The 11,958-nt window shown below is 34.5% G+C and overlaps 1 protein-coding gene across 1 annotated transcript; it reads left to right on the top strand.

Annotated features, from left to right (window-relative positions):
• On the top strand, positions 408–1,366 carry LOC109233080 (tyramine N-feruloyltransferase 4/11). Its single transcript, XM_019398839.1, has one exon. It carries the CDS (start codon positions 498–500, stop codon positions 1,176–1,178), a length of 681 nt encoding a protein of 226 aa, XP_019254384.1. The 5' UTR covers positions 408–497; the 3' UTR covers positions 1,179–1,366.

Raw genomic sequence — 11,958 nt, 5'->3', positions numbered from 1 at the left:
CTAAGACGATCCATCGAGCTTGGGAAATTGGACGTGCCTGATTTCGACCTATACAAATGTGAACACATAAAGGGTAAACCTACTCATCTATTCTTACTAGGCTTTATAGAGGAACTTTCCTAATTCTCTTTCGCTGTTCCATCTGCTTCTATTAAAGAGAAGACAAAAAAAACTGATGTATTGTCTTTTTCAAAACAAACTAATTCAACAAGAAAAGTTGGAGAAACAGGAAAGTACGTGGATGACTCTTGTGTTCACCAACTCAGCCAACTTTTACTATTATTATAATGTTGATAAATTGCACACCTTGAATAAGCTCCATAGTAAGTACATACGTTTGTTTTTTCTCCACCCACCCCATCAAATAAATAAAAAATAAAACACAAATTTTCCACTATAAATAACCAAAACCTCTTCAATTATCTCATAACCAAAACTTCCTCTTCTCATAAAATATTTCAGCTTTTCCTTCAACCAAAAAAACCAAACTTATTACCATGGCTACAACTAAGAACAAAAACCTCACAATTACTGAACAAGTTTATGTTAGAGTTCGTCTTGCAAATGAAGCTGATATTTCCCATATATACAAGCTCTTTTACCAAATTCATGAATATCATAATTACACTCATCTTTACAAAGCCACTGAATCTTCACTTTGTGATCTTCTTTTTAAAGCAAACCCTAATCCTCTCTTTTATGGACCCTCAGTTCTTTTACTCGAAGTTTCGCCAACCCCTTTTGAAAATACCAAAAAAGATGAAAAATTCAAGCCAGTTTTGAAAACATTTGATCTTAGAGCAACAGTTGAGGACAAAGAAGCTGAGGAATTTAAGTCCAAATCATGTGGAGATGAAAAAGAAGATGTTTTTATTGCTGGATACGCGTTCTTTTACGCAAATTATTCGTGCTTTTATGATAAAGCTGGGATTTATTTTGAGAGTCTTTATTTTAGGGAGAGTTATAGGAAGTTAGGAATGGGGAGTTTGTTGTTTGGAACTGTTGCTTCTATTGCTGCAAATAATGGGTTTGCTTCAGTTGAAGGAATTGTGGCTGTTTGGAACAAGAAATCTTATGATTTTTATGTTAATATGGGAGTTGAAATATTTGATGAATTTAGGTATGGGAAATTGGTTGGTGATGCTCTACAAAAATATGCTGACAAGGAGAAGGTTTAATTTGATGAAAATATACAATTTTAGCACTTGTTTTGTGGAGGTGGGATTTACAATTTGTTATTTCTTTGCCTATTGTACAAGCAACATGTTGAATACTATGTATTATTTGTATTTTAAGAAATTTGGATGAATAAACATTATGTTATTACTAAGGTTTTCACAAGGATATAAATTAGCAGTTTTTCTTCTTTTTTTGGTTCCCTTTAAAAGTTTAGTAAGATTTGGATTGAATATTTGTCCTTTAACCATATTAAACTATTTAGAAATTTTATCAAAATAGTTGTTGAAAGAATATAATTAGCAGTATAAGTCGAGAATCATTTTCTTTTGTCTGGAAAGCGAAAGAGAGTATCCACTTTGATAAATAAAGGATTAGAGACGGAGCCAGGATTTCAAGCTTATGGGTTCAGGATTCTAATCATTTGAAGTTACTGGATTCTAAATTAATAATTTATACATAATCAATAAAAATTTTAAGACAAATACAAGGTTCAAACTAAAGCTACTGGGTCCGGCTGGCTTTCGGCAATCTAGCTCCGCCCCGTAAAGGATAGTAGATAATTTGGTACGTTGTGTAAGAAGAGGCGGCAGAAGTAGGATTTGAACTTTGTAGGTTCTAAATACTAAAATTATGATATCAAGTGTTAATAATTGGATTTTGAATTTACTTTTAAAAAAAATATATTTAATGAATCTCTTAATACAATTATAAAATTTGCATTGAAATTATTGGAGTTGGACGAACAACACCTAACCTACAAGACACCATAGGGAGAAATTCAAAAATAGCTAGATTTACAAGCGGTCATTCAAAAATAGTCACAGTTTCAAAAGTCATCAAATTATAGCCAGTTTTCATGTAAAGTTAAATCTGAACGGAAATATTGTTCAAAATCCGAAAATACTCCAGTATACTTTGCTGGAACTCTAGTATATTATACTGGAGCCAGCAAAGTATATATGTCCAGCATAATATGATAGAAGTTTATACACGGGTGCACCGAACTCTAGTATATTATGCTGGACCGGTCTCTGTTGCAGCAAAATAGTGGTTATTTTTCAATGACTTGGCAGTCGCTGGCTATTTTTGAATGACCAGTCCGAAAACTGGCTAGCCCTTTCTATTTTAACGACTTCACATACTCCCAAAGTAACAGGTTGTGCAATACGAGGCTATTTGTTTTTCAACTGCGGCCAAACAAGAAGATTAACGCGCCTTTGACCTAGTTCAAGTTTTGAGTTATAACAATGATAATTACTAACAGAAAATTGAGAACAAAAACGCACTAAAAGTATTTGAAATTTTTGGTTTTAGTGAAATAGTGAATTGGTCAACTTAAATAGATAAATGGAAAGAATATGAGCTCTGGATAGTCATGAAAATTTGATAGCTTACAACCAATTATAATAACTTGGTAAGCTATCCTCCCTTGTAAAATTAATGGTGGACGGCAACGCAAAATATATCGGACAAATAGTACATGCCAAGTATAGTAACAAAAACAAAAGGAATGGATATGGTCACTCTACCTTAACCAGTACGAGTTCGAGCCTTCGGAACGAAAAAAATTCCAATAGGAAGTACTTTCCTTTTAATGGGACTCACACGAAAAATCCAAATTAATCAGGCCTCCAATATAGGTGCCAGACACCGAATAAAAAGAAAAAAAAGAAGAAAAAAAGTTAGTTTTCAATGAGAAAAAGATTATAATTAAGTAGAGGTTTGATGTACCTAGTCAAAAAAGCTTTTAAAAAACCATCCGGCTTAACCACTAAGAATCCCAGCGTGCAACGAACATGAACATTATCATGGAAAGCTACCTCTATATCGGTATATTCCTGATATAATTCGCACTGAAGTGCTAAAAATGACATTTTTAGCGAGTTAGTATAGTATACCAACTTCTCACCAAATCTACTTCTTGTTTGAAACTCATATTTAGTCTCTTAAATAGTAATTCCTTCAAAGGGAATCAGAATAGTCTAAGTAGGCGTTTGGACATAAGATATGAAATTTTGGGGAAAAAAAAAAAAGTGAAATTCAAATGTTGAAATAATTCGAAATTTATCTTCAAGTGAAATTTGAAATTTTCATTGCCAAAGACCGATTTCCAAAAAAAGTAAAATTTTTCCTAAAAAGTAAATCTTTTTTTTATGGCCAAATGGGTCCTAAGACAAATGTGGTCTCAACCGTCAAATCCTGGGTTTAATCTGGACCCGAAAACTTCCATTTCCATATTCCCCATTTTCTTTAACAACCTACGTAAAACCCTTCAAAACATTACAAGGAGGGAACTGAACGTGCAGTTACAGTCCCCAGTTGTATGCATAAGCTTCCGGCGAAGCCAAAATTTTTGTTCAAATTTGAAATAAGTAAAAAAAAGAAAATTCTACAAAGGGTGTTGTTCAATAAATTTTATGTACCTCTAAAATCTAACATCTTACTTATATACGCAATGTAATTTTTTGACAAAGAGTAGTCAATTGACCACTCTAACTTAAGTGCGGCTTCGCCCCTGCCTCTTATATATCATGCTTTTTAAGATTGCATAAACCAAATTTAACTTTTCACCTTAAGCTCACCCTCGCCCTTTTCTTCTAAAATATTTTAGAGAGAAAGGAAGTAAGTGTTCGAGTGTTTATATCAAACTAATGAATATATAGATTTATCTTTTGCTTACACTTTTTTATTGAATGACTGTAAAGGAGGTGTCCACGCAGGTAGTGCCTTAGCACATGGGCTCTTAACTTAACTGTAGTTAAATTAGTGTAACTGTAGTTAGTTCAATTAGTTAATACTTGTACAGCTGTACATGAGTTGGTTGGAAGTGGTTATATGTACTGTACATTTGTTCATTTTCAGATATATCGAAGAAGGAAATTTCCTCCTCTGCACTTCTTCTCTCAAATTGCTTTCTCTTCTCTCTGTTCTAAAATCATGGCATCAATTCAATTGTGAGAATTTAACATGGTATCAGAGCAGTTAATCGAGTAATTCCAAGGAATTTTCGAGCAATTAAGGAAATTCAAAGGAATTCACTCATTTCTGCATTCGTTGGAACCCTAATTTTCAGCAAATTGTATTTTTTTAGCTCTTGATTTGACCTAATCCATGGCGGTTTCTGAAGAATCGAGTGGTACTACTAATGATGGAGTCAATTCAGCTGGAGGATCAACGATTCTCGAATCATCCGCATAATCCATCAACGAGAGCCCAGGCCCAACGGCTTTATCTCAAAAAAGAATGGGGCATGTATCAACGATTCCTGGGATTGTATTCAGAAGACTCAGAGGGGGTGCGCAAGAAGACAATTTATAATACAGTTCAACAATATCAAAGCGGTAACGAGCAGGAATATAACACATTAGGCCCAAATAAATCACAGTATATACAAGAATTAATAAAGCCAAATAAAGTCAATGTACAAGCTCGAATTCTTGAATGTTCCCTAGCAGAGTCGCCAGAGCTATCACACCCCTTTTTACCCCCAAAAAATGTATACGTTATGGATTGTGGGTTAAAGAGTTTTTCCAATTGAAGTGATAAATTTGAGTAGAGATTACTTTTTTTACAGAGTCGCCTTTTGAAATTTGATTTNACAGCTTTGAACAAGCTAGAAGTCAGATCCTCTTAATGCCTACTCTGCCGTCTATCAACAAAGCATATGCCATGGTAGTTCAAGACGAAAGTAGGAGGATGATTACTGGTGTCAATTATGGAAATGCAGGGAACATTGAGCCTACTGCTCTATTCACTGCACAATTAGGAATCAAGCAAAGGAGAAATTACAGTTTGGAGTGTGATTTTTGCCACTTAAAAGGACATACTCGCAAAGACTGTTATAAACTAATGAAGTGTGATTTTTGTAATGAAACAGGACATTTGAAGGACAAATGCTACAAAATTGTGGGTTATCCTCCAGATTTCAAGCCAAAGGGAAAGGCAAATGCTGTACTTTTCAATGAACAGCCTCAAACCACACAGGTGGCTAGTCAACAAACGAGCAATGGAACAGTACCAGCTCAGTTCTTCACACAAAACCAGTACAACCAGTTGTTATAATTGCTGAGCAAAAATTTTGTTGGAGATGTCAGTGCTCACATGGCAGGTAAATGCTTTTGTGGCAATGTAGAGCTATGTGAAAATATGGTAATTTGTAAGTGGATTGTAGATACAGGAGCTACGAATCATATGACTGGTTCTAAAGAATTGTTACATCATAAACAATCAGTAGGAAACACAGGACATGTTCAGTTGCCTACTGGAGATTCAGCCACAATCTCACACATGGGAGAATGTCAACTTACAGAAAGTGACACTCTTAAGGATGTTCTTTGTGTTCCAGCATTCAAGTTCAATCTCTTGTCAGTATCCAAAATGACAAAGGACTTGAAATGCTGTGTCACATTCTTTCCACAATGTTTTGTATTTCAGGACCTCTTGTCTGGGAAGGCGAAGGGGATTGGTAAGGAGGAGGATGGATTATATGTTCTTTCCACATCTACATCAGTTGGAGGAAAGTTGAGTCGAGCATTTGCAGCAACTAGTGGAACAGGTGGTGCAGACTTATGGCATAAGAGAACAGGACATGTTCCAATGCAAGTCCTTAGGAAGATTCCTAGTCTAATGAATAATACTAACTTCTCTTGCATCAATCAATTGAATAAATGTGAGATATGTCCACTAGCAAGGCAGACTAGAATACCATTTCCACTTAGTAAGAGTAGAAGCTTATCTAGTTTTTACTTGATACACATGGATGTTTGGGGTCCTTATAAGGTTCCTACTCATAATGGCATGAGATTTTTCTTTACTTTGGTGGATGATTGCACTAGATGGACTTGGATATTTCTTATGCGACTTAAGTCTGATGTAGTATTTTTACTCAAAAATTTTATTGCTTTGGTTAAAACACAATATGGTAAGTCTATTAAGATGTTTTGATCAGATAATGGAGGATAATTTTTCAATCATTCTTGCAAGGATTTATTTCAGTTGCATGGAATTGTACACCAGAGTTCTTGTCCATACACTCCCCAGCAAAATGGGGTAGTTGAAGACAGAGGCATATACTTGAGACTGTCAGGGCTATTCGATTTCAAGGGCATCTACCTGTTAAATACTGGGGCCATTGCATTAACACAGCAGTTTATATCATAAACAGGATACCTTCCTCTATACTTGCAGGTAAATCTCCTTATGAAATACTACATGGGAGACCACCCTCTATCTCTCATTTGAGGGTGGTGGGATGCCTATGTTTTGCAACAAACTTGATCAAGCATGATAAGTTTGAGCCAAGGGCAGTGAGATCTGTCCTGTTGGGGTATGCAGCACATCAGAAGGGTTACAGGCTGTTGGATCTGGAACACAGAGTGTTCTTTATTAGCAGGGATGTAGTGTTTTATGAAGATGTGTTTCCATTTCAATCTTTAGACAATGCTTCACCAGGTTTCTTTCTTGACTCAACTCCTGTTCCTAGACATGATGTTATTTCAGATTTCGCTCCCATGCCTGTTCATGTGTCACACAATAAAGCCTCCACACAGTCACCTCCATGTTCTCCACATCTACCTGAGATTTCCTGCTCTACAGATGCAATACCTGCCTCAGTTCCCAATGATGATCTCACAGTTGTTGGCTCTACTATTGACGTTACAGTGCCTAATTGTGATCCACCCACTGTTGGGCAGGATGTTAGACGATCAGGGAGAGTGTCCAAACCTCCTATTTGGCTACAAGATTATATTCAGCCTACTAAAGGAAAGTCTGCGGGATGCTGTAAATATCCACTTTCTGAGGTACTCACTTATGATCATATTACACCCAAGTATCAAAGTTACTTGTCACAATTTTCTGTTGAAGTGGAACCAGTGACCTACCAAGAAGCAGTTAAAGATAAGAGGTGGGTAGAAGCCATGAAGTCTGAGATCAAGGCTTTGGAAGATAACCACACATGGACTCTTGTTCCATTACCAAAGGGTAAGAAGGCCATTGGATGTAAATGGGTGTACAAGATTAAATACAAGGCCACTGGGGAAGTTGAAGATTTAAAGCCAGACTTGTGGCAAAAGGGTACAATCAAAGAGAGGGGTTAGATTACCAGGAGACTTTTTCACCCGTGGTTAAAATGGTGACTGTCAGAAGTGTGCTTTCCATAGCAGCTTCCAGGCATTGGACCATCCACCAAATGGATGTGTACAATGCATTTTTGCAAGTTGATCTTTTTGAAAAGGTGTATATGAATGTCCCGCAGGGTTTCAATGATTCCACCAATAGGTCCTTAGTCTGCAAATTGCTCAAATCCCTCTATGGACTTAAGCAAGCTTCCAGACAATGGAATATCAAGTTGACGACAGCATTGCAGAATTCTGGTTTCACACAGAGTCACCTAGATTATTCCTTGTTCCTCAAACATGTGGGAGACAAGTTAGTGGTGGTTCTAGTGTATGTTGATGACTTATTAATCACAGGAAATGATATATTGCTTATACAGCAAACAAAGGATGATCTGCAATCTAGTTTTAAGATCAAGGACCTTGGTGAGCTCAAGTTTTTCTTGGGCATTGAATTTGCTAGGAGTGACAAGGGAATTTTGATGCATCAACGCAAGTATGCCCTGGAGTTAATTTCTGATTTGGGATTAGCAGGGTCAAAGCCAGTCCACTCTCCTATGGAGCTTAATCACAGACTAACTACCATTGAGTTTGATGCTCACACACACTCTGCTGATGATTCTATTCTCTCTGATCCTGGACCATACAAACGTTTATTGGGGAAATTGCTCTACTTGACTATCACACATCCTGACATTTCCTTTGCTATGCAATGCTTGAGTCAATTCATGCATGCACCCAAGTCCTCCCATATGGAAGCTGCCATGAGGGTCGTGAAATATATCAAGTCTTGTCCTGGGATGAGTGTGTTGCTCAATGTTGAATGCTCAGCCTCTCATTCAGGCTTTTGTGATGCCGATTGGGCTGCTTGTCCCAACACACGCAAATCTGTCACTGGTTATTTTGTCAAATTTGGCAACTCTTTGATTTCTTGGAAGTCCAAGAAGCAGTACACCATCTCTCGTAGCTCAGCTGAGGCTGAGTATAGGAGTTTGGCATCTACTGTAGCGGAGGTGATTTGGATTCTAGGTCTGTTCAAGGAGTTGGGCATTCCTCATTCTTCTCCAGTTCCTATATACTGTGATAGTAAATCTGCTATCCAAATTGCAGCAAATCCAGTCTTTCATGAACGGACAAAACACATTGATATTGACTGCCATTTCATTCGAGAAAAGGTTCAGCAAGGGCTAGTTAGTACTGTCTATATTCCTACTGCTGAACAGGAAGCTGACTTGCTGACCAAGGGCCTTGGGCGCTCTCAACATGATTATTTGGTTTCCAAGCTAGGACTGAAGAATATCTTCAGTGGACCTAGCTTGAGAGGGGGGGGGGGGTGTAAAGGAAGTGTCCACGCAGGCAGTGCCTTAGCACATGGGCTCTTAACTTGACTGTAGTTAGATTAGTGTAACTGTAGCTAGTTCAATTAGTTAATACTTGTTCAGCTGTACATGAGTTGGTTGGAAGTGGTTATATGTACTGTACATTTATTCATTTTCAGATATATCGAAGAAGGAAATTTCCTCCTCTGCACTTCTTCTCTCAAATTGCTTTCTCTTCTCTCTCTTCTAAGATCATGGCATCAATTCAATTGTGAGAATTTAACAATGACTACTGATATAATTAAATTATTGGACGTTTACAATTAAGTGGTTTGGTAATTGATCATGATGGGATAGTTTCACCAAATCCTCCGATGGAAAAATTCATCATCAATAGGGTCTGAAACTATCATCTTATCTGAAACCCTACATTATACCTTGTTTAGAAAAGAAGAATTTTCATCTCAATACCACTTTCGTCCTTATCTATATATACATGGAAAATTTAACAAGCCTTTTCACCTTCCACAATACTCCATCCGTTCCAATTTATGTGAATATGTTTGACTGGGCACTGAATTTAAGGAAAAATGAAGACTTTTGAACTTTGTGGCCCTAAACAAAGCAAAAAGAGGCGCATAGTATTTGTGTGATTATAAAAGCTTGTCATTAAGGGTAGAATTGTAAGTTTAAGCTAAATTCTTACCAAATTTAGAAATGGGTCATTATTTTTGAAACGGATCAAAAAGGAAATACGTTCACGTACACTGGAACAGAAGGAGTAATTAATATCCCTTTTTATCTTTGTTCTTATTACTGATAATAAAATATATTATCAACTCAAAAAGTATCATTTCGTTATATTCATGCAATGATTATATCTGATACTCCTTCTGGCCCAATTTATATTACGAAGTTAGAATTTAAATAATTATAATATCTAATACTTTTTTTTATCCGAATTTATGTGTCGGAGTTCGGATTCAAATACCATATCTAATACTTTTTCAGTCCTAATTTGTGTAGCGAAATTCGGATTTAAGCAATAAGCATATTTGATACTCCCTTAAAATCCGAACATAGCACATAAATTGAGACGTTGAGACGGAGGAGTCCATTACTCAAATGGTCACTCAACTATCCTAAATTATCTCTTAAAGTCACTTTTCTTTCGTTTGTGACAACAAAGTTACTGAACTATTGCACTCAGAAGAACACTCAACTAGATTTTCCAAATTTTGGATTACCAAATACCTATTTTACCCTCTAAATTATAAACATTTATCTTCTTTTTATTTTTTTAAAACTATTTAATATTATGATTTTTCCCTTTTTAATTTATATTGTGGACTTACCTATAGAATAAATAAATATTATTTATAAATTAAAAAGATAAAAGTATTTAAGCATCTATATTATTGAAAATTATGCTCAATTATATTATATATATTCCATGCGCGACTTAACATAGCATATTTTACCCTATACAGATAGCGCCCCTACTTTTCGGTGGCATAACTTTGTGTCGTCGGAAAGTTGGTAGAAACATAATAATATAATTGAGCATAATTTTCAAGAATATATAATGTATATTATAAATACCTTTTAAATAATTATTTTTATATTACGTGCATGAAATATATATTTTACAACCTTTATTTTCTTTCATTCTGAATTGTGTAAAAAAAAATTGAATTTTTGTTGTTAATACGACAATTATTATTACGAACAAATTATTTTAATTAATTTTTTTACTATGCTCATTATTTTGTTATTCCAGCATTATAGATGCTTAAATACTTTTTTATTTTTTTAATTTATCAATAATATTTATTTATTCTATAATTAAGTCATAATATAAATTAAAAAGGGGATCATAATATTAAAAAGTATTAAAAAATAAAAAGAAGATAAATATTTATAATTTAGAGGGTAAAATAGGTATTTGGCAATTCAAAATTTGGAAAATCTAGTTGAGTGACCTTCTGAGTGCAATAGGCATAGTTCAGTAACTTTGTTGTTATAAATCAAAGAAACGTGACCTTAGGAGATTATTAGGGATAGTTGAGTGACCGTTTATGTAATTGACTCTGAGACGGAGAGAATAAATATTAAGAAGGTGGTGTATTGTACTTAAGCAATGATCATATTTGATAAAGCTTAAGAAGGTGATGTAGAGTTGTCTCAAAAAGTAACTAAAGGCTTCTTAAAATAATCTATTCCTGACACACCATCCATAAGTGCTCGAAATTCCTCATTACATAATCGAATTTTTCCAATTATCGCATAAGTTGATTCGATTCTAAAAGATGATTTTAATCATACATATCTTGACTTTATTTTAGTTAGTCGTTTTACTATTGTTGGGAAAAGTCCCTAATACAAATATTTTATGAGCAACTCATCGGCTACAATTTTGATGTCCTAGTGTGGCAATTTAATAGACCTTTGCAGAATACTAGGACAATTAAACGGAAAATTGTAGATCTTATCAATTAAACTTTTATATACAGCAAGGCAATATGTATAATATATATATTGTATCAAAATTAATTATCCATTGAGATTATCAATTGGCAGTTGTTTGTACATGGTTAATTTTAACATGCTTCGTCTAAATTAACACTGTACGGATAGAATCTCTTGTTCCCACAATATCATCTAAGGTATTTTTATGTAATATATAGCAAAGATCATCCAAAAGTGTTAAAAAGAAAAAAGAAAAAAGAAAGAAAAATATAGACATTACTTTATGCCTTTACTTTCTTTAAAAACATGCTATGATGGTCCATACACTACTAGAAAACTGGCATTTTCGTCCAAGCCATACCGATCAAAATCGGTCGGAAAAATATGTGTATTTGGTCGCAAAAGTCAACAAAAGTTTTTCTGACAACGAAAATAATGGTCCCACAGCAAAAAAATAAAAATTCCGACCGAAATAGGTCATACTTGTATATAATGTGCAAAAATTATTTTTTATTAATATTTTTCCAAATTTCTGACCGATTTCGGTAGGAAAGTTTGAAATTTTTTTTCCCGCCCAAGACAAAAATCATATATACTTAATTAACCAACCGAAATAGCTTATAATTAAACATTTCAAAATGATTTCATACAAATGAAAATATAAATTTAATAATATTTATGCGTGTGTATAAATAATAAAGAGCTTTCAAATAAATAATATTTAATACTTATNCGGCGTGCAGCCCGATCTGTCCCCATATATATATATATATATATGTGTATATATATATTTATATACACACACACACACACACACACACACACATATATATATATATATATATATATATATATATATATATATATATATATAT

The sequence above is a fragment of the Nicotiana attenuata genome, chromosome 10 (genome assembly GCF_001879085.1).
Source record: "Nicotiana attenuata strain UT chromosome 10, NIATTr2, whole genome shotgun sequence".
NCBI lineage: Eukaryota > Viridiplantae > Streptophyta > Magnoliopsida > Solanales > Solanaceae > Nicotiana > Nicotiana attenuata.
The sequence above is the reverse complement of the archived record's forward strand: the minus strand, read 5'-3'. Positions and strand labels throughout refer to the sequence as shown.

What these genes read in the sequence shown, in the direction of transcription:
- LOC109233080 (XM_019398839.1), top strand. Translation starts at nt 498, where the DNA reads ATGGCTACAACTAAGAACAAAAACCTCACAATTACTGAACAAGTTTAT.